This window comes from Petaurus breviceps, unplaced genomic scaffold, assembly GCF_028583685.1.
Source record: "Petaurus breviceps papuanus isolate PSGF00001 unplaced genomic scaffold, PetGlider_PUasm1.0 38, whole genome shotgun sequence".
Classification (NCBI taxonomy): domain Eukaryota; kingdom Metazoa; phylum Chordata; class Mammalia; order Diprotodontia; family Petauridae; genus Petaurus; species Petaurus breviceps.
Window position 1 is genome coordinate 102,800,134 of NW_027186304.1, and position 23,727 is coordinate 102,823,860.

At 37.8% G+C, this 23,727-nt stretch overlaps 1 protein-coding gene across 1 annotated transcript in view; it reads right to left on the reverse strand.

Moving 5' to 3' along the window:
• The window catches only part of SERPINB10 (serpin family B member 10), a 36,000-nt gene extending 17,035 nt beyond the window's left edge, over positions 1–18,965 (reverse strand). The window contains exons 1-5 of the mRNA XM_069100217.1: positions 18,723–18,965; positions 12,429–12,606; positions 10,394–10,462; positions 9,754–9,891; positions 8,335–8,452 (exon numbers count right to left, since the gene is read on the reverse strand). Of these exons, the coding sequence (XP_068956318.1) occupies positions 8,335–8,452; positions 9,754–9,891; positions 10,394–10,462; positions 12,429–12,596 (493 nt within the window). The 5' untranslated portion in view covers positions 12,597–12,606; positions 18,723–18,965. The remainder of the gene's footprint in view (positions 1–8,334; positions 8,453–9,753; positions 9,892–10,393; positions 10,463–12,428; positions 12,607–18,722) is intronic.
• Positions 18,966–23,727: the final 4,762 nt, after the last annotated feature.

Below are 23,727 nucleotides of genomic sequence, written 5' to 3' on the forward strand. Positions count from 1 at the left end.
ATATATGACTTAAGGGTACAATTTAGTAATCATCTTCTCCTGAAGAAGCAACAGCCATGTTATTGTCTCTCCCATGTGCAATAATCTCTGCAGCCTTTGGAACATTATCTGGCTTCTGCTTTACCTATACTTTAGCTCCCAATTTTATTCTATTTGGAGAACCAAATCCTTCAGTTCCTCTAATAGTTATTTCAGAAGGAGGGTCAGTTTTCACAAGGGGTATTGTTTCACAAGGAATAATAATGACTTTAACTGTTCTATCATTTTTACAAAACTGTACAGTTTCTTCACCCAAATTTTGCAATGTCACAATAATTTCTCCTTGATGATTAGAACCTATTACTCTAGCTCATACATTTATTCCTTGAGCTGCTTAACCTGATTTAGGTAATATCCATCCAGAATGATTTTTTTTAGATTTTCATATATATTCTAGTAGAGATGTTTCTTATTTCTTTTTTTTTTTTAAAGCAATCGGGGTTAAGTAACTTGCTCAAGGTTACACAGCCAGTTATTTCTGGGTGTGGTGCTGAGTATCTGAGCCCAGATTTGATCCAGGTCATCCCGACACTGGAGCCGGTGCTCTTACTCGCTGAGCCACCTGGCCGCCCCTACCATGCGATCTTATTTCTTTTCTAGCCAAAGTCTTTTAAACAATGTAAATCATATCCTGCTGAACCAGGTATTTCTGGATACACTGTTGGGACATCTTGCCTCACAGTTCAATATGCAATATTTGGGATCTTATGTTTGCTGTTTTCTAATTTGCAGATTTGGGGTCATCATTCTGGCCAGAGGTGTACTTTCTCTTAATGGTCTATTATTCAAAATACATAAAGCAGTGTATGAATTATCTTTCCAATGCTGATACGAATTATTAGAACTTAGTTTCCTTAACTGTTCTTTCAATAATCCGTTCGTTTTTTTTAGTTAACTCAGATACTTGTGGATAATATAGAATATGATATATCCATTCTATATTGCTTAATATACAATATCTCTTCATTTCATTACCTTTGAAATGTGACCCATTGTAACATTGAATCTGCATTGTGGTTCCATAATATAGACTTGTGAGATCTAGAGTTTTATAGGTGTTTTTCTGAATTGTATTCTTATAAGGACAAGCCACTAGTAGACCTGAATAGGTGTCAACACAAGTACATATAAATTTGCATCCTTTATCTTGTGATAGAAGACCAAAATAATCTATTTGTCAAATTTGGGCTGGGATTTTTCCCCTTGCTATTTCCCCAGTTACTACTCAAGGAACAGTAGTACCTTTTCCAATTGACATATATGACATTCCTCTACTATCTGTTTTAGCAATGAATGAGAGATACTAATACATTGATCTTGTGCCCACAAGTGTGTGGCCTGGACCCCTAAATGGCCGGTCATTTGGTGGACCCATTTTGCTAGTAATGGATCATCAGTTGTTGTCAGAGTAGGGACAATATATTGAGTAACGATCTTTGCTAGTCAATCAGCACATGCACTGTACTCATGTTCTGGCCTGGTGAAGGCCACATGAGCATCTATGTGAAAAACTGATAAAGGAGTAACCAAAGAAATGTCCCATGTATCTTCCCATAATTCCCTGCCCCAGACTTGTTTACCATGAATTTCCCAATTTTGATTTTTCCACATGGACATCCATGTAGCTAACCCATTAGCTACTTCTAATGAATCAGTAAATATATGACACTGTCCTCCTTGTTCTGTTTTGATGGCTTTATGTACTGCCAAAAGTTCAGCATATTGACTACTTCCACCTATCCCAGTACTTTCCAAAGTCCACCTAGTACATAGGTCATAGACTACTGCTTTCCAATGTCTTTTATGGCCCAAATATTTTACTGTCCCATGAGTAAACCATGCGTGTTTCTTCTCTTCTTTAGTTAATCCATCATATCTGTCATTCCATTTTACCAAAGACTGTACCAACTGTTGTTTTGGTTCAGGGGATATATCATTTCCTTTAGTATTGATGTTTTTAATAGATTCATGTAGAGCAGAAGTTCCACTTTTGCCTGTTTTAGCTCTATTTTGAATATACCATTTCCATTTAATTATGCTGGCCTCTTGGGTATGTCCAATTCTATGAAAAGCTGGGGTACTCATTACTCAAGTCACAATTGGGATTCCATGTCTTACTATCACTTCATGGCCCAGAGTCAATTGTTGAGTCTACCAAAGCCCAATATGCAGCTAACAACTGCTTTTCAAAAGGTATATATTGAACTCCAGATGAAGGAAGCTTCCTGGACCAAAATCCTAAAGGTACATTTCAACTTTGTTGTTTTTCCATAAACTCCAGTTTGCATAATCATCCTGTACAGTCACTTGAACTCCAGAGGGCCATTTTACATAGGCAATAAATCTAGGGCCAATTGTATTGCAGCCTTGGCTTCTTCAAAAGCTTTACTCTGCTCAAGTCCCCCATGAAATTCATATTTATTCCAAGTAACTTTATATAAGGGTTTCAAAATCTGTCTCAGATGTGGAATGTGATGTAGCCAATATCCAAATAATCCTATAACCTTTTGGGCCTCTTTCTTATTGGTAGGGATAGGAAAATCCTGAATCTTTTGTCAGGCTTGCAGAAGAATCTCTCACAGTCCCTTATTCCATTGTATTCCCAAAATTTTTACATTTTGAGCTGGTTTCTGAATCTTTGCAGGGTTAATTTCTCACCCTTTGTTTTTCATATGCTCAGTTAAGAGCATCAAACTCTTCTCCACTTCTTTTGCATTTTTTACCTGTATCATAATATCATCAATGTCGTGGGTAAGCTGTACAGCAGGTAGCTTTAATTCATCCAAATGTTCAGTCACAATCCCATGACAAATAGTGGGGCTAAGCAGATGTCCTTGTGGCAATTGGGTTAAAGTATATTGCCTGCCCTGCCAAGTGAAAGCAAACTTGTCCCATTGTTTAGAGTATTGGGATGGTAAAAAAAAAAAAAAAAAGCATTGGCTAAATCAATAACTGCATACCAAGTTCCATCATATTTTTGGATCTTTTCTATTAAGGTGACAGTATCTGGAACAGCAGTATACAAGGGAGGAATCACCTTATTCAATTATCTATAATTCACTGTTATTCTCCATGTCCCATCTGATTTTCATACTAGTCAGACAACATTATTCCATTCTGTGGTTATAGGGACTAACATCCCTGCTTCAACATATTCCTTTATAGTAGTGGTAATTTCATCTTGCCCACCTAGCACATGATACTGCTTTAAAGTAATTACTTCAGAAGGTTCAGATAAAGTGATTGGGTCCATTTTTATTTTTTCCACCAACACTGTATTAATTCCTATCTTCCTTATTGAAATTGGTATCTTCCTTCAGGTAAATTCAGGGTCATGCCTCTTAATATATCTATTCCAATGATGTGTTCAGGAATGGGTACAATAACAACAGTATAATTCTTTCTTAGGTTATTGTCCAATTTTCATTGTTAGTTGGACTTGTCTGGCTGACGTTTCAGCCCCTCCTTTTCCTGTGATGGTAACAGGGGTTCCATGCTTGAATTTGTCAGGGTTCTCATAAATAAGGGAGGTCTTCTAAGTATTGATCAATGACCTGGTTACAGTATTTGATCCATTTTTCCAATATAGAATGAGATTGATATGGGGTCTGTAATCTCATCTGCATATTTCTTTAATCTGAGCTGGAGCTTGGCCAATTTCCTATTCTCCCTGAAGGTGTAACAAACTTGGATACAATGGTTCAAGAGCATCTGTAGGGGCAGCCAATGAAATATTCACAGCACCCGTGATCACTATAAATATACCTATATAGTGCTCAATTGCAAAATATAACAGACTCTTCATATATAAGACAGAAGCAAAACATTTGTTCAGACACCAGAAAGCGGAATCCCCCAGCCAGTAATCCAATTCCATCATGGTAGCAAAGAAGTTAATAAAGCACAACAGCACAGAGAGCCCCAGCATCATTTAACCTTCCCACAAACCAACATAAACTCATAAGCCTAACTGTCTGCTTGCCTGCCCTCTTCTCTCCTCCCACAGTCTAGCTGTTCTGACTCCTAGCTTCCTGTGGGTTCTACTCTACCTTTTAGCAAACTCCTCCCACCACAGGCTCCATGGGGTTACATTCAGTCTATTAGGGGACTGAGTTTCTTTTCAAAGCAGGGAAGTTCTTCAAATTCCCTTAGGCTTATTAAGGGGCAGCGAAGATCTTCAAATTCCCATTGCCATTACACCAAGCAATAGAAATGACAGAATTCTTTGTGTTTTGAAACAGTACAGTATGGAGACAGATGTCCCACATCTCTTGTCACTGCAACTCATCCTTTACTCAGCTATCAAAGTGATTTTCCTTAAGCATATCTTTTACCATTTCACCTTTCTACTCAATAAATTCTGGTAGTTTCCTATCACCTGCAGGATCCAATATAAAATACTATTTTTGTGATTCCAAGCTTTTACTAACTTAGCCCTCTCCCAACATTTCTAGCCTTCTTATACCTGACATCCCCCTCTTCTATTACCTTATTTACTTTTAACCAGTGACACTTGTCTCCTTGTTATTTCTGGAACAAGATGCTCCATCTCCCCCTCCTCATCCCAGCCTTCTGGGTATCACTGGACTCTTTTAAGTCCTCAATGAAACCCACCTTTTATTGGAAGCCTCTCCCACTCTCTCTTAATACTAGTTTCTTCCTTCTCTCATTATTTCCTATTTGTCTACATATTTGTGCACTGTTGTTTACATACTGTCTTGAACATAGGACTCAGAGCTCCTCAAAGCTTTCTTTGCATCCTTGGCACTTAATGTAGTCTCTGGAATGTTGTTGTTCAACTCTGTGTGACCCCATGGACTTTTGTCTCTGAGGTTTTCTTGGCAAAAATACTGGAGTGCCATTTCCTTCTCCAGTGTGTCCCCATGAGGAACTGAGGTGATAGGGATTAAGTGGCTTGCCCAGCATCACACAGCTTGCAAGTATCTGAGGCCAGATGATAACACTGGTCTTCCTGACTCCAGGCCTAGTGCTACCCAATTGGCCCACCTGGAATGCAGTAGGTGCTTAATAAATATTATCAACTAAGTTCATTAATATTAATCATATTATAAGTAGTATTATACTATTTGTGAATGTGCCGCCTGTCTTCGGCTAGATTGTAAAGAAATGATGTGGGATTTATTTGTTTCTATAATGCCTAGGGGATACACAGTGGATAGAGCACTGGGCCTGGTATCAGGAAGATCTGAGTTCAAATCTGGCCTCAGACACTTGCTAGCTGTGTGACCTAGGCAGGTCACTTAACTACTGTTGCCTCAATTCCTCATCTTTATAATGGGGACACATTGGAGAAGGAAATGACAAACCACTCTACGTATCTTTGTTCAAATCTGGACTCAGACACTTACTAACTGTGTGGCCCTGGGCAAGTCAGCACCCTGTTTGCCTCAGTTTCCTCCTCGCTCAGCTGGAGAAGAAAAAGGCAAACCATTCCAGTATCTTTGCCAAGAAAACCCCAAATAGGATCACAAAGAGTCAGACATGACTGAAATGAAACAACCGAACAATAATAACACAGTACCTGGCATCGTGCATATAGCTAGCAATTAAGAAATGTATATGTTTGCAGGTAAATTACAATTGAGTAAGTGTAATGGAATGGAATATGACAATCTTCCCCTCCATTAATAGGCCTATGTGACTATGTGTCCCTTTTCCCTTGGAACAGGAGCCATGTTCCCAGGTCTAAAGGTACACAGGCATTTCAATCATAGTTGTAATACATCCTGAGTCCCATAGAACCCATTGGGGGAGAAACTTGCCTAAGGCAGAGCTTGTTTAGGGGGAGGCTTGCTTGTAGGAAGGCTTTCACACCTTTTGGAACTAAGCTAATTAGGCACTGAGTCAGAAGGGTTGTGATTCCTTCTGGCTCTGAGCCTATTAGTTGAAAACTATATACACTGGGAGGTTGGTATTTTACTTTGGGGGTTCACTTATGAGAAGGACCTTTTGATTCCCCTCACCCCATTAACTACTCAGAGGTTCATGCTTTCCCAATCTGGTGGTGTATATAGGTGGTTGTATTACTTTGTTCAGACAGTAGGAGCCTTGTCTGTTGAATGTAATTAGAGTAAGATTGTTGATCCCTTTAAAAGTTGTTTTTCCTTTAGCAAAGCAGATCAAAGAACCTGTTCTAGCAGGCCATGCTAGGTTGCTAGGATGTTTGCTATTACAGTAAGGCATGTGTACTTGTGCCCAAGGTTTTTGGCATGCTCTATTTTAGAAGCATGGTTAAAAGTTAAAGAGGTATAATCCATGTTCTCCACTACTCTCAGCAGATGTTTGGAAAGAAGAGTATGGAGCAAAGGTTGGGGACAATCCAAATTCCCTGGATATAGGAAGACTCCTCACTTTAGTTGGTGTGGTTTATGATAAAGAAGGAAAGGAGATGGGGATGGCTTACTCTTGTCTCTATAGAGAATCTCTCCTTCAACTAGGGTACCTTGTGATGCTGCCAAATGACCTCTCTTACGTTATCTAAGAGGTTGCCTAAAATTCACCTTTTCCCTTCACACTAACTTCACACTAACATCCTGGCAACATCTCTGACACCAGGCTCTCCTTCTGTCACACATATTAAACAGAATAGCAGCAGCTGGGGGTAAGTACATATGAAATAAAACTACAGTCCTAATAGTGACATGTATGACCATTCTCTGGTGAGCATTTCTGCCACACGAATTCTTGGTAAATTGCACATGAGCACAAAGTTAGCTTTTTCTGAGTTCCCAGAGGCCCCTTGCTAAACGAGTAAATCTAGAAAATCCCCAGAGTTTCAAGGAACACAGGTAGTTTTCAAAGGTGACAGTTATCAATCCTTCTCTCAGTAAGTGAGAAGAGTCCAAGGCACCACCAGAGGCTCCCAGATGAAAGCCACATTGCCCTCAGATCTGGTTCTCACTCCATTCTCATAATTCAGCAGATCCATCATCGGTATCATTGTTATTTAAAAACCAGGCTTCAATTAAATAGCTTAGTAATAAGAGATCTCTGTATGCAGCTGGTGAGGAATATTGGCTCCTTATAGGAGAAGCACCCTAAACCCAGCATGTTAACCAGTGAACTTACTAAGATGTGAAATGAAGACCACAACTTGAGGTCATTAACAGTTATAGTTGCTACATTTCTTTATGCCCTTCAATGGAAACTTACAGGTTGAAATACAGATATAAAAAGTCTTTGCCTGCAAATAGGAAATTATTTCTTATGGCCATCCCCAAATTCCTTTTGTCTTTCCCCCTTTCTTTGATATTTCTCTAAAACAAACTGAGTTTAATGTAGCTGCTATGAAAGAAAGACAGTATAGTGAAGTTGCTAGCTAACCTGTTACCAGTGGAGCAAGGAATGTTTTCTTTGTTGTCCAGTTATCTTCAGTAATGTCTGACTCTTTCTGACCCTATTTAGGGTTTTCCTGGCAAAATTACTGGAGTGGTTTGTCATTTCTTTCTCTAGTTCATTTTACCGATAAGGAAACTGAGGCAAACAGGGTTAAGTGATTTGCCCGGGGTCACACAGCTAGTGTCTAAGGTCAGATTTGAATTCAGGAGGATAAGTATTTCTGACTCCAAGCCCAGTATACCCTGGAGCAAGGAAGGCTTAGTTCAAATACCATTGCTGGCAATCTCCACCAGGGATCACAAGGAGAAAGTCACTTAACTGCTTGGAGCCTCAGACAATGATTATGGCACACGGCAAATATTTAACCAATGCTTATTCATTTAGAATTTATAGACGAGTTATATATTTAAGACCTAATTTTAATAAAAGAAAATTAGGTCAAATACTTTTCTGTGGGATGCTAGTTAATTTAAATTACAATTTTTAACAGATTAAAACTATAAATTAATAAAGACTTCTGATTTTTACAATCTACACACAGGCAGAGTGAGAAAGGTTATGGACTTATATCATGTCACCATGGTACTAATGAGGTAAACCACCTTGATGCTAATTGAGGAAGTACAGGATCCTACAAATGAGATACATTTCATCTTCAATGAGCTTTGACTTTTTCTGAGTAAAAGTTTCCAATATAGCACAGCATCTCTATACCTTAGGAGACTATATTCCTGAGTTGCCATGGCCCAAACATGTATCACTTGGTGCCCAGTTTTCTGGATGACTCTCTCTGACCTGAGCTACCTTGGGCCTTGGATAAAAGACCAAATAACACAAATATTAAACAATTATAATTTTATTTCAAATTATAGCTAAATGAAAATCCAACTAATAATTGCTCAGTAAAAAGTGGGGAAAACAAATCTTTCAACTTACCTTCAGTCTCATTTTCAACCCAGGAATTGATTTTTGTCCTGATTTGGTCTGCAGTTTCCAAAAAGTTAACAGATTGTGGCTCTGCACCAAAGTATTTTTTCATTTTTTCCATGTATTCCTAGAAAATACAGGTGAAGCTAGCTTTCAGCATCTGAAGTTGTCCATTCAGCCACCACTTATTATGAAGTAACTGCTTATGTCAGGCTATAAATTACATTCAAACTAACAAAAAAAATAGATGAACATTCTGCCTCTTGACCCCAAGGGTTCTATTCTCCCCTTTAGGTCTAGAAAATCATTTAACCAGCTAAGCACCATCATCAGTGTATAAGGAAGGCAATCTAACCACTGTTTCTGTCCTCTATTCCATTGTCATTTTCTCTTTTATTTAGGACAATAAATACGTGTAGATTTGAAAGGATAAACTGTAGCACTTTCTTGGGGTGACCCCCATGCAAGAGAACAAAATAGGATATTTTACTTGGGTTCCTATAGTTATTATAGAAACAAGGTGAGATCTGGGGTTCTCTGGAATTTCCTTTGTAATAGTAACATCAGCAAGCATCCAAGGGCTTTTAATTTTTTATTTATTTATCTTAATTATTTGATCAATTAATTAATTTTATCTTTATTTATTTACTTGGGTCTTTTGGTATAGTTTGAAATATGGGGTTCTCTCATGTGTTTCCTGCATAGAGACAGTGCTTCTAGAGTATTACCACCAGTGGGAAGGGAGCAAGTATGCTTTTGTTAAGATCCTACTATCTGCCAGTCACTGTGATAAGCTCTTTACAAATATTATCTCATTTGACCCTCAAGAGAACCCTGGCCTGCAAGTGCTATTATTATTCCCATTTTACAGTTGAAGAAATTGGGGCTGACAGAGGCTAAGTGACTTGTCCAGTGTCACACAGCTAGCTTATGTCTTAGGTCAAATTTGAACTTAGGTCTTCATGACTCCAGGCCAAATACTTTATTCTTTGACCATCCTAGCTACCATTGGAAGTTGCCACTATATGGGAACTCTCAGCAGTATGACATAGTAGAAGAAAGGTAGGAGAAATTCACTGAAAACAAAACACTGGGCTTCACTTAGTGACCACATCTCCATCTGGAATTAATCTCAGAGGCAGCCATAACTGGGAGACTGCCCATAATGTGAATGCTTGTTGCTGATTCTCATTATTGATCTGTTTCACTTCAGTTCAGTAAGAACACTGTACTTAGTGTATGGGTGACATATAGGACACTGGATTTGAAGTCAGGAAGACCTGGGTTGTTTCTGATATTTACTGGCTATGAGATCAGGACATGATCTCTGTCATTTGATTCTCAGGTGAATCTATGACTATGAGTTCTCTGTGGGTTTTGAGTCTCCATGGGACTGAAATCACAGGCCCAATACACTAATAAACTTACACAATGAAAGGGGTAGGTTTTTTCCCCATATAACCTGTTGGCCATCTTCAGCAAGTAGGAATTGCTGGGTTTGTTGATTTCTGAGATGAGTGCCTGGAAGTCAGAAAGTATGCCTTCTGCCTTGTTTGGGCTAAGTTCCTTCAAAAGACAAGAAATGTGTTAAAACTCTTAAATGAAAACAATTTAGAAAATTGAATTTTTATATACACCTGCAAGACTTAAGATATCCTTGCAAAATGGTGCTTTCTGGTGTGCTGTTCACAGAGTAGATAGAGTTAATCAGAAAAGAAGATACAGAAAATATTTCAACTTGGAGAACAAGAATTTCCTTCTGACCTCCTGCTAGTTTAGGGCAGAATTTTAGAAAGCATTGCTGGTTATTTACAAATGTCCTTAAGCATAGACTCCCAAAGGCAAGGTAACAATGCGTTTAAGGGAAGGAGAAGTGGATGGAGAGGAGAGGAAAGGAAAGATAAAAGGCAAAGAAACAAGACTGAGAAAACCGATTTGAAGATCCTAAAACAAATACTTCTGCACGTTTGTAACTTTGTGGGGAGGTCCATTTTGCATGCCTGCTTAGGGAACCTACTAAAATCTATGTAATAATAGTGACTATTCTAGTAAGGAGAATAGGAAATACCATCTTCCTTTTCTTCTCAAAGCGAGAACTGGTTGTTTCAGCTCCTGTGACTTTGTCAAGTTGAAGCACCTGTAATTATAGTTGCAGAAATAAAATGAGTGGAAGTTTAAAAAAAAACTCTCTTTAAAAATCTATTAAAAGAATTATATAATTAATCTAATTAATGCAATCTAATCTAATTAATACAATGATACTCTATAGTCATTTCTACAATTTGGTGTCACTTAATTAGCTAAAATGATTGATATATCATCCAAATGATGCATTGAATAAATAGCATGAGCTTTCAGTCAAGAATTCTTTATGATAATTATAAAATTATGAAAGTTATATTTAGTTATATCAAATCAGTGTTTAATTGGATGTATTGTTTTCCTGATTCTGATCATTTCTAGTGCTTCCTTTCAGGCAGGAGGAGATGATGACTGCATTTTCAATTACCTTTTCAGTCAGCTACCTTGTTTATTGATTGATAGAGCTAAGTAGCCTTATAGATGAAGTTATTTTATTCTTCATCATTCACTTTCATTTATGGCTATTTTAAAAGTGAACCCAAGCCTTGGCTATAAGTTCTGTCTATATATACATAGCAAATGCCTCTGTCTTGTGTACTTTTTTATGATAATGCACTATTTTTTTTCTTCTTTGTTCTCATGATTGTCTTAGTTCAACATCTCTGTGTGGTTTTAGTTGATATTGCTTTGGTGTCTTCTATCCCTATCTTGGTGTTTCCTTTGCAAGTCAGCAGGAAGGATGTGGATGCGATGAGGGTCCCCAGACCTCATGCAAGTGAGCTAAAAAGAAATGATATAAAAGGAACCAATGTCCATTCTGAGTTAATTCAATCCCCTCATCCCTGGGCCAAGGCCAATATAATGAAGATACATTGATGTGCATTCCTGAAACATAAAGGCCAAAAGGATGGAGAGGAGGTTTATATCAGAAGTCATATTCTAGGGGTGGCCAGGTAGCACAGCAAGTAAGAGCACCGGCTCCAGTGTGGAGAAGACCTGGAGATTGAATCCCAGGCTCAGACAATTAGCACCCACCCAGAAACACCTGGCCATGTAACCTTGAGCAATTTACTTAACCCCAATTTCTTAGGGGCGGCCAGGTGGCTCAGCGAGTGAGAGTACAGGCTCCAGTGTTGGGATGACTTGGATCAAATCCGGGCTCAGATACTCAGCACCACACCCAGAAATAACTGGCCGTGTAACCTTGAGCAAGTTACTTAACCCCAATTGCTTTAAAAAAAAAAAAAAGAAGTCATATTCTAGGTGGGAAAACACAATTTGCAAGCTGAGCCTTTTAGGATGCACAACTAAAACTTTTAATAGAACATCGGTGCAACTTTCTGCTGTTTCCTTACGTCAAGTAGGCCAGACTCACAATTCCAGCTAAACCTCTATCTATTACACAGGTTGTTATCATTTTGACTTCATTAAGAAGTGGCTAATCACCTTTCCTTAATGTTCTCACTTATTGATCATGGGTTAATGACTGTCAAATTCAGTATATAGATAAAGTTTAAATGTCATATAAGATAAACTTGAGTGATATCCCTATGAATATGTTACCAGAATGCAAATGCTAATGTGGTAAGCATGGTCTAGATTTCCAGTAGGGTTGTCCACTTTCCTGACCACAGGTATTACTCTCCCAAGTCCTAAAGCTCTTCTCTCATCCACCACTCTGATATAGGGGTAACTAAAGAAGTTTTTACAAATCTACCCTTTGTTGTGTATGGGTGGAGGGACTTTGGGTAAGTCACTTAACTCCATAACCTTAGTAATTAATTAATTAATTAGCAGTAGTCTTATCTTTTCTTTATGGAGTGTTATTGAAATTTTTTGTCAATCATTTCTTCTTGAAGTCAATGTTATATAGTCCTGTGCATGGCAGTAGGAATACAAAGACAAAAACGAAACAGTTCCTGTCCTCAAGAAGCTTATATTTTTTGAGAAGTTAATTGCATTTCCAAAGCAAATTACTTCATTGATTTTTTTAAAAACCATCAGTGAATGTTGTAACTTACTTGTTCTATTTGGGTTGCAGTGTTACCTCTGGCACCCAAAAAGAGCATCAACAAAGCAGCAGAAATACATGAGGGGGCATGGAAGATGTTTTCCTCTCCAGCTGACTCAGCTAGCACCTTGCTAAACTCAAGAGCAAACTGATTGTTTGATGTCATTAGAGAATCCATTGGGAAAAATCTAAGAAAAATAACACACAAAATAAATAGTCCATAAATATTCCTTTCCATATATTTAGCCAATTTTTTCCTTTTGTAAAAAGACTTCTCATTTATTCCATGTAAGAACCAAAACTCTCATTCCTGGGCAAAGACATAGTTGCGCCAGGAGAGGGGATGGTTTGTTGCCTGGAAAATCTGGCCCCGGTCCCTATAATGTGGCAATCATCATTTCTCATCTCTGAACCTTTAGAGGAGGAAATATTAGGGGAAAGGGACAGATGAGGGACATGGAATTGGAGGAAGGCAGGCCCCCAGAAAGGGGTTAAGAAGACCCTTGGAGGTGTCAGTGAAGGATAACAAGGTGTGGAAATGACAGACTAGGGGATCACTTGTAGAGAATTCACATCTTTAGGACATTGATGCCTGGGACAAATTGCCAGTTACACTACCGAGTTAAAGACCATTTTTTTATCTCATAACTGCTAGATATACTTTAAAAAAGCAAATTTCATCCTACATAAAAAGACTAAATATTTGCTAGTAAGACTCAAAAATATATACACTCATGGAATTAAACTGACCTATATAGAAACCATCCAGTCCAATGGAATCATTTGGAGATCAAAAACTCATAGCTCAGCCATATTAAGTCACATGATTAGCTCATTGCAGAGCCAAATCTAAAACCAAGATCTCAACTTTCAGTACTTTCCTATTCCAACTATTTTTCATTAACCTGATACCATATATGAAAAATAGATGATATGATTTCTGAACCTTAAATCTTTCCTTTCTTATGAGCTGCCAGTAATCAGAATTCTGATCTGTGCAATATTCTTTCCCGACCCTGAACCTTTATGAGAAATTAATCTACCTAAAATGACCTCTCCTTTCTATTTGCATTCTATACTTCATTTAAGGCCCAACTCAAATCCCATCTCTTTTTTGATTCTTTCTATGTCTAAGCTAGTTGAATGTGATCTTCCCACTTTTGAGTTCTTACAGCCCTCTGTCAGTGTTGTTAAGTCTGTATGTCTTATCTCTCTAATTAATCTGAAAGATCCCAGAGGATAGAAACCATTTTTTTGCCTCTGTATCTAGTACATCTCCTCACAGGAACAAAGTACTCAATAAATTTGTGTTTACAGCCTGGAGATTTAGCTGTTGTCTCTTTCTTGATTTCCATTTGAATTATAGCATGTATAAGTATAAAGGTATTTCATACAGAAAAAAATAGGAAGGCAAATATCAGTCAATCAGTGAACATTTATTAAGCACCTACTATATGAGAGGTACTAGGCTAAACTCTGAGGATATAGAGCAAAGGTAATTTCTTCCCTCAAGGAGTTTACAATCTTGATATTGCTCTCATTCAGGTTCAGGGGAAGTATAGCCCATATTTACACAGCACTTTGATGTTATTGTTCCCTTGTATCTAACGCTTTGTAACCCCATATGGGTTTTCTTGGCAAAGATACTGGAGTGGTTTGTCAATTCCTTCTCCAGCTCATTTTACCATTGGGGAAGGTGAGGCAAAAAGGGTTAAGTGACTTGCCCAGGGTCACATAGCTAGTAAGTGTCTGAGACCAGATTTGAATTCAGGAAGATGAGTCTTACTGACTCCAAGCCCAGCACCACAGTTTACAAACACTGTGAAGAATGTAGAACAAGTAAGATTAGCCTCCTTTTTTATATGTGCAAAGTGAGGACTGAAGAGGATAACTGACTGTTCTAAGGTCCCAGAGCTAGGCCTCATTCCCTTTCCAGGGTTCTTGCTATTCTGGCTACTCTGTTGTTTTCTCTCTTTAGAAAGGGGTGGGGGGTGGGGGAGGTTTATCTCTTTTCTACTCTGCTGTTCTCACTCTTTAGAAAGAAAAAAAAGGTTTATCTTTTGAATGACTAGATTTTGGATTTTCATTTTTTTCTTTCCTATACTTTGTTCACTGTATTGAACTTCTATTGAACTGCACTTTATAATATTGGCATTTATAAAAATCAGATATCCAATAAATCAATTAGTAAATGTATGTCTCATAAAAGACTAGTTGCTTTTTATACAGAGAAACTTAGTTTGTATCTACATGAGGCTAAAATAGTTGGTTAAATTGATTAATTCAGTGGAAAAAAGCAAATTCATTGATATGATGACTATGAAAATATCCCCTACAGCAGCGGTGTCAGACTCAAATAGAAACAGGCACATTGACTCAGAAAACCACAAATTTAACACTACCTATTTATTTTTATTTTTATTTATTCTGTTATACAGTTCCCAATAGCATTTTATCTGGTTTTGGCCTTGGAGTTTTGTGGGTATGTGTAGCCTGCGGGGTCATGAGTTTCACACCTCTATCCTACAGTACCTGGATGCCAATTAAATGAGCAACTTTATGCCAGCCTCCTCCCTTTCCTCCTCTCCCATCTCCTCCCACCCCCAGGGTACCTAGTGAGGGTGTCTCTGGATGAGGAACTGGAGGGAGGCTTTTATGTGAACTTTATAGTAGGACTTACCGTTTACATTCATGTTACCAATTATTCAACTGAATTTGAGTCCTTTATAATCAAATGATTAAACCCCTAGCCCTTTGCTGACATAATTTTACTTGCATAATTAAATTTCTTTTAGAAATTAATAAGTACAACATAGCCAAACTCCTCTCGCTGCAGAATTCAGAATTATCAGCGCAGCCCTTGGTGGGCAAATTACATCCTGATTGTGGTTTTCTCCTATTAAAGAAATTTATGAGTTTCCTGGCTGATTTTTCTTTTAAAAAACCTAATCAGCTTCTCCCTCTTGACACAATTGCCACACAGCCTTTGGAAAAAAAAATTTCAGTCTCTGTATGGGGTTGGCTGCTTTATTATCACAAAAGTAACATACTCTTCTCTGCCTTGCTTGGAGATCACATCCAATCAGCTTTTATGGTTTTTACTATCAGCCTTCCTAGTTTATTTTTTAATTATTTATTTATATTTATCACCATTGTTATTAATTTATATTTATTATTATTTATACTTTTATGGTTTTTAATACCAGCTTTCATGATTTATTTGTTTAATTTAATTTATATTTATTGTAATTTATTTAGATTTATTATCATTTTTACTTTTATGGTTTTTACTATCAGCTTTTATGGTTTATTTATCAAGTCAACTTCTCTATACGGCATAAATTCTAGTCTCTTGCATCAGAACCTAAGTTTTTCTGAAATCAATGCTGATTTTGTGGCCAGGGCACCCACATAAGACAGAGAAGTGGCCTTAGCAGTATCTCAATATCTGGATCCACCTGAATTCTATCTACTTGGTTGTTGCAGAGTTCTAGATTTGTTCTTAAATTATTCAAAGAAAGGATTCCCTGCATTGCAATAGTTGACTTTTTAATGAAAACTCAGTATGAGCTTATCTTCATCTTTGTTATCATAAATACAATCCTAATCACTAATTATTGGCATTGTACAGGTAGATTGGGTTTCAGACCTTGGAGCCTCTAACACATAGTAGCCGTCATTTGCAATTCACAGTCTCTCTCAATGTCCCAAGCAACTCTTTAACACTATAAATTAAGTGATTTGCCTATATAAATCAGTGAAGGGAGATTCCTAGGGAGGTTGGTGGGGGAAGGAGGAGAGAAGGGAATAAGCATTTATTTAGCACCTACTATGTATCAGGCACTGTGCTCAGTGTTTTACAAATATCATCTCATTTGATCTTCACAACAACCCAAGACATGGGGAAGGAGGGTAAATGCTATTTCTGTCTCTATTTTTTTACATTTGAGGAAACCGAGGCAGACAGAAGTTAAGTGATTGTCCTAAGGACACAGTGTCTGAATTTGAACTCATGTCTTCCTGACTTAAGGCTCAGTGTCTTATCCACTGTGCCACAATTGCCACTAGATTTCTCTACAGGGATGTCGAAAGCTCCTCAACACCCACTTGATTTTTTACAAGTCATTTGTTTATTTAGTATCTAGTACTACATAAAATAGACATGCAAAGACATAGTTCCTGATTTCTAGGAGCTTGCATCCCAATTTTTAAATTGACAGGGTAACAGTCTAATGTAAATAAGCTATTTGAGTAAAAGGACTCTCCTGAGGGAAGGGAACTACAATGTGCAAAAGTTTTTCAGGAAACTGTTCTCAACGTTTTTAGACAAGGATCCTCTGAACTTGAGGCCTGGCTTATTTTTTTCCCCAAGGCCCATTCTAATGTCCATATGTGATAAAATATAATAAGGACTTGTAGGAGCTGCCGGCTGGCTAAACATAGAAGCTGATAAATGGGTCCAAGTCAGAGCAGGAAGCTATACCTAAGAAGCAACTCTCCATGATATACTGGTCAGTGAAGAAAAAATAAAAGGGGGGAGGGGGAGAGGAGAGATAAGAACCCTCTTTTGAGTCTAGGCAGAATGATATAAAAGAGTGCTTTTCAGCTCCATTTTCCTTTGTACCTATTACAAAAGTGTACTAGAAGAGAAATCAGGATTTTAATGTCAAATCTTTCATTTAAATGTCATAGAGGAATATTGGAAACCAGTAGGTTGAGTGATGTTATTGTAGGCTCCTTTATTCCATAAGGGGTCACATAGAGATGGAGAAAAGAGAGAATGGGCTTGTCATTGCATAGAATAATTCCACAAAAGTTCCTGCTGTGCACTAAGTCCAAATCAAAAGTAAGATTTTTTTAATGGAATAAAATACTATTTAGCTATGGGACTAAATTAGTTCTTTGGAGAAAAGGAATTAGATGTAGTGGAAACCATGATAGGACACCTAAGGTTCATTCTAGAAATGGAAACCAGTTTTTTACTAACACAACCCTAGATGCTTAATTAAATGAGTAATTGTTTGATTAAAGTGGAATCAGTTCAATCAAAACAGTTCAAATGTCTTCTTTTTGCAGATAGAGACTATAAGAACCAATTCAGAAAGTTGGCCTACTTTTTCAGTCTCAGCTGATTCATGGACATGGACTGGAATTCATATTCCTGGAGTCCCATTAAAACTCCTGGGATTGCTGGGAAGGGAGGTGTTAAGTCAATAACTATATCCCTGAGGTAGCAGAAAGAGTGATAATGGATTAGGGTTGATATTCCCACACTCTCCTACCTGCTCTGTGATTCATAATATTCATATATGAATTCAAATTGAATGACTGGGGTTAACAGAATAAAGCTGAAGACCCTAAATGGAGATCGCCCATGACTTATTAAGGCCACATTCTTTTCAATTAATTTAAGAATTCAAATTGCACATATGATTTTACTTCACTAACAAGTTTAGAGATATTTTCTTTTTTTAATAAATTAGCATCTTGGAATGGTAGATAGAAGACTGGCCTTAAGACAGAAAGACCTGAGTTAACTGACCCCATAGGGTCACAGTGACCCTGGACAGGTCAGGACCATAAGTTATAAGGAAGGTACTGGTGGTATACACTGGTAGAGGAAAGCCTGTGTTTTAAACCAGCTTCAGATACTTACTAATGGTGAGACCCTCAACATATCACTTAACTTCTACCTGCGTCAATTTCCCCATATGTAAAATGGGGATAATAACAGCACCTATTTCCTAGGGTTGCTGTGAGCATCACATGAGATAATATATTTAAAGCACTTTGCAAAGCTGAAAATTAGCAAAAATGCTGCCATTATTTTTTTCTTTCCTTATCAATAGCTTACTCTTCCAATATAATCACAGAATCACTCCATTTTTCAGTCACAACCAAACAGTAATAATCCTGATAATTTTCCCGGCTCCCTCTTTTACCCTGCCTGTGCTGACTGAACCAGGGGAAGCAAGCACAGAAGCAAACCAATGTCCACGCCCCAATGGGGCTTTCCTCCTGTCCTTTTAGTAAGTCATTAAACCTTCAAAAAAGAAAAACTCTCTCTCTTAGCCCTCTTGCAAAGCAACCATTCTTTTTTTCTGACTTCTAATCCATTTCACTTGAAGAGAATTCAAGAAAGTTACATCAACTAAGGTAGTTATTTCTATGATGTTTAAAGATCCTGGCTGCAAAGAAACCACATCCAGCAAGAAGTCTTTCCATTGATAATTTGCTAGAATTGGATGGTCTAATAAAAAAGAACATTTTAATCTTTAAAACATTTAGGAAATTGTAACATTACCTTATTTTTCTTTGAAGAAGCAGAACTGGCAATTTCGTGCTTTAGTAAGAGCCTGTGGCTGCAGTGTTAGGTAACCTGTAACTGCCCAAAAGCACCGGCTCCACCCTCCTCTTCCTCCTTGGCTACGCCCCCTGCACCCTCCCACTCCTCCTTTCAGACTCATCCTGGTGAGAAGGGTAGATAAAAAGACACACTGAGGTGGAGATCTGAGGGTTTGTTTGACTTAGGGTTGATCAAGATTTTCCATTTCATGGTGCTTGTGCAGACCTGAGTTCTGGCTTGATTGCAGCCCCTGGTTTTCTAGCCTAATAGGGTTGGTTCCTCATTTGCCAAGGGAGGGTATTTGTCATCCTTTATTTCTGAATAGACTTGTAAAAGTTCTATTATGGAAGGTCTTCAAGTTGTAGCTAGATTTAGGCATCTCTGATTACAACACATGGGAGTGGCAATGGAAACTGATCCCCGTAAGCCAAAACTACATAGCAATGTCCTCCTCCCTACCCGCCCCCCCCCCATGCTTTCAGAAATGCAAAGACACAATTGGTCAGGTCTGCTTCAAATTGCAGCTACAGACCTATGTTTTTACTCCCCTCAAACCTGGATGGCTGCTCTAGGATTCAAAGAACTGATACTTCGATGTTCTTAGATGAGCTTAGTGCACACAAGTGTACACAAAGGTTATCTCATTTGTATTTCACACAAACAGATGCTGTGAATGAAACACATTCTGACAACAGAAGCCCAGACTGCAGGGAGAAGAGAGCCAATTCTTGTCCATGCCATCATTCATAAATTGGGCTAGGACATTTACACAGCAGAATTAATAGACACAGCTATTGCTAAATGCAGCCTTCCTGGCCCATTCCATCCAAGAGGAGACATCTTCAACTTTTTGTTCTATATAAAAAGATAAGGAAGAAAATGAAAAGAAAATAGGGGTATAGGGAGAAAGCAACCTGCTCAGGTATAAAAATCTACAGATTCCCCCATAATTCTAGAATATGAGCTTCTTGAAAATAAGGATTGTCAAAAAAAAAAAGAGAGAAAGTAAGGACTGTCTTACTTTTCGGTACAGTGTTTTGCACATAGTAAAAGCTTAATAAATGCTTCATTCATATGTTCATTCACTCATTCATTGTCTCTGATTTTCCTCTTGACAGATACCTCTCATTCCTTCAGGGAAACCACTCCAGAAGATGGCTTCTCATTTCTGTTAGCAAACATTTTTAACTCATAGCTTCTCCTGAATCTATTATCAGTCGTAAGAATTATATAGAGGCAGTAGAGAGAAAGGTAATTTGTTCCCAAGAGTAGTATTTAAGAAGGTAACTTGCTTGGGCTATTGTTTCTAAACCGAGAAAGTGTAGTAGATAGTTGAGGCAGTTATCTAATAAAATGGGTTGGTTTTCATGACTAGGCTTTGGCTTGGGGGTGGGGTGGGGCAGGGCTGAATTATACAAGTACTTGACTACACTTGTACATTTTCCTTTTTGTCTCATCTTCATTTCCATATATTCTTTGCTGTCTTCTCCATTTTGTTAACTGCTGTTTTCTGTCCCTGGGACCTTTTTGGTGGAATCCTGGTAAAATTCATGGATCCAAACTTTAACTAGGATTTTTCGCACCTAAGGCAAATACCATAAACTATGTCTAGGTGTTGGTGAAAAATGAGGGGAAAGCAGGCCCTGGGACATCAGTTCAAAGTTGCTACTCACCCAGGGATAGTAGGAGAGGGGAGGGGAGGGATAGTAGGAGAAGGGAGGGGAAGAATAGCTCACAGAATGCCATGGTGTGGTGACTTTCTATTTTAACAAATTAACTGTCTTAACAAGATGATAAGTTATGTTTCTACACTACTAAAGGATTTTAAGTGCTTTTGGTCAGCACCTTCTAAAATTGATGGCCAACTAAAAATAGCAACCTTCAGCAAAGTCCCTGTAACTGTGCCCTAGTCACCGCTCTGTCTTAGATAAAAATAACTTCTACTTTTTACAGGTTGTAAATTATTGGCCTGACTATTAAAAAAATACATGCCAACACAATGATGTGTATAGATATTTCTCCTTTCTATGACATAGATAGATAGGTATCTATGTAAATAAATAATTATCTATCTATATTTTTCAATTTTCAGTTCCAAATATTTTCAATGACTCCTCAAAAAAGTGGGAAAGAGTATTTTTTTTTTCAAAATTTGTGGTTTTATCAATGTAGAAAGATTCCTGGTATGTAAACTCTAACTTGGATAAATCCACAATTTATCTGCAACTTTAAGTTTTAGTCAGATGCCTGGGGCATCAAAAATTAAATGGTTTATACTGAGTCCCTAACAATAATGATGATGATAACAATTGCAGCAAGCATTTATATAATTTTTAAAATAATTAATCCATCTGAGATTAATTTTTACTCTATTCTCTTTATATTGTATGCTTTGGGTTTTTTTTTAATTTTCAGTTCCAAATTCCCTCCATCCTTCCAGCCCCTTCCCCACCCATTGATAAGATAGGAAATATGATATCTATTATACATATGAAATCATACAAAACATTTTCACATTAGCTATGTTTAAGAAAAAAAAAACAAGAAAAATAATGAAAGTGAGGGACTGCCAAAATGGCAGAGAAAAGCCAGGAAGTTTCCTGAGCTACCCCTCAAAACAACTTTAAACAGTTCCCCTTGAATCAAGCCTTTAAATGAATCCTGGAGCAACATAACCCACAAAAAGACTGGGTTAAACAGTGTTCCCGCCCAAGATAACTTATGAGGAGTGCAGGAAAAGTCTGTCTCACTTGGGTAAAAGTGGAATGCAATTCAGTGCAGGCAGTATCCAGGCAAGTCATCAGGAGGCTATAAGCCACAGTATGGGTCAGCAACTGCAGTCCTGGCCCAGCAGACCATTGGCACAGCAGGTCATCTGTGAGACCTCCAGTCCCAGCACATCAGACAAACTGTCAGCACCAGAACCTCTAGCACAACAGGATGGGCTAGGCTGGGCCACCCTAGTGCAGTGTATAAGCTTCCAGCTCCAGAAGCCCTGGCACAGAAAGCCAGGCCCCCGGCTCTCTGCCCAAGAAACTTGGGACAGTGCCCACTGTACCCAGGAGCAGACCTCAACTTTAAAGTGTCATGAAATAAGTTGGAAAATAAGCAGAAAGCAACAACAGAAACCCTCCCCATAGAAACTACCATAGTAACAGGGGAGATCAAAACAGAAATTCAGAAGAGGATAACAGCATCAGAATCACTACATGCAAAGTCTCAGAGAGGAATGTGAATTGGTCTCAAGCTCAAAAGTCCCCTTGGGGAAGTTCAAAAAGGCTTTGAGAAATCAAACAAGAGAGGGAGAAGAAAGATTGGGAAGAGAAATGAAAGTGATGCAAGGGAGTCATGAGAAAAGAGTCAACAGCTCGGAAAATGAAAACAACCCCTTAAAAATAGAAATGACCAAATAGAAAAGGAGATACAAAAATCCACTGGAGAAAACAACTTTAAAAGTAGACTCAGCCAAATGGAAAAGGAGGTAACTGAAGAAAATATTTCCTTAAAAATTAGAATTGGACATGTGGAAGCTAATGACTATGAGACATCAAGAATCAATCAAACAAAATCAAAAGAATGAAAAAACAGAAGAAAATGTAAAATATTCATTGGAGAAACAACTGACCTGGAAAATAGATCCAGGAGAGAGAATTTAAGAATTATTGGACTATCTGAGAGTCATGATTAAAAAGGGGGGCTAGACAACATCTTTCAAGAAATTACCAAGGAAAACTACCTTGATATCCTAGAATCAGAGGGTAAAATAATAATTGAAAGAATCTACCAATCACCTCCTTGAAGAGATTTCAAAATGAAAACTGCAAGGAATATATTGTACACAAATTCCTGAATTATCAGGTCAAGGAAAAAATACTGCAAGCAGTCAGAAAGAAGTAATTCAAATATCAAGGAGCCACAGTCAGGATTACACAGGACTTAGCACCTTCTACATTAAAGGATGGGAGGGCTTGGAATATGATAATATAGAAAGTCAAGGAGTCTGCATCACAACTAAGAATCAAAAAAAAAAAGCAAAATTGAGCATAATCTTTCAGAGGAAAAAAATTGACATTTAATGAAATAGGAGAATTCCAAACTTTCCTGATAAAAAGACCAGAGCAGAATGCAAAATTTGATTTTCAAACACAAGACTCAAAGAGAAGCATGAAAAGGTAAACAGGAAAGAAAAAAAAACAAAGAAGTTATTCAGTAAGGTTAAACTGTTTATATCCCTACATGGGAAGATGATATTTGTAACTCTTAAGGCAGTTAGAAGGACTATACATAGACAGGATGTGGGTCTAAGTTGACTTTGATATAAAGATATTAAAAAAAAGGAGAAGGAAGGGGGAGGCAAAATTGGATAAATTATATCACATGAAAATGTGCAAAAGACCTAATATAGTAGAGGGAAAGAAGGGAAGGGTTGAACATTGTTTGAACCTTATTCTCATTGAATTTGGCTCAAAGAGAGAATAACATACACACTCACTTGTGTATATAAATCTCTCTTATCCTATAGGGAAGTAGGAGTAGAAGGGGAAAAGAAAAGGAGAGGGACTGATAGAAGGGAGGGCAGATTGGAGAGGTGGTGATCAGAAGCAAAACACTAGTGAGGAGGGATAGGGCAAAAGGAGAGGGAGAAGAAGAGGAAGAGGGAGAGGAAGGAGGGAAGAGAGAGAGAGAGAGAGAGAAGTATAAACAGGGGAAAAATAGGATGGAGGGAAATACAGTTAGTAATCATAACTGTGAATGTTAATTAGATGAACTCTCCCATAAAACAGAAGCATATACCAGAGTGGATTAAAAACCAGAATTCTACAATAAGTTGTTTACAAGAAACACATTTGAAACAGAGAGACACACAGAATAAAGGTAAAAGACTGGAGCAAAATATATTATGCTTCAGCTGAAGAAAAAAGCAGAAAAAGCAATTGTGATCTCAGACAAAGCAAAAGCAAAA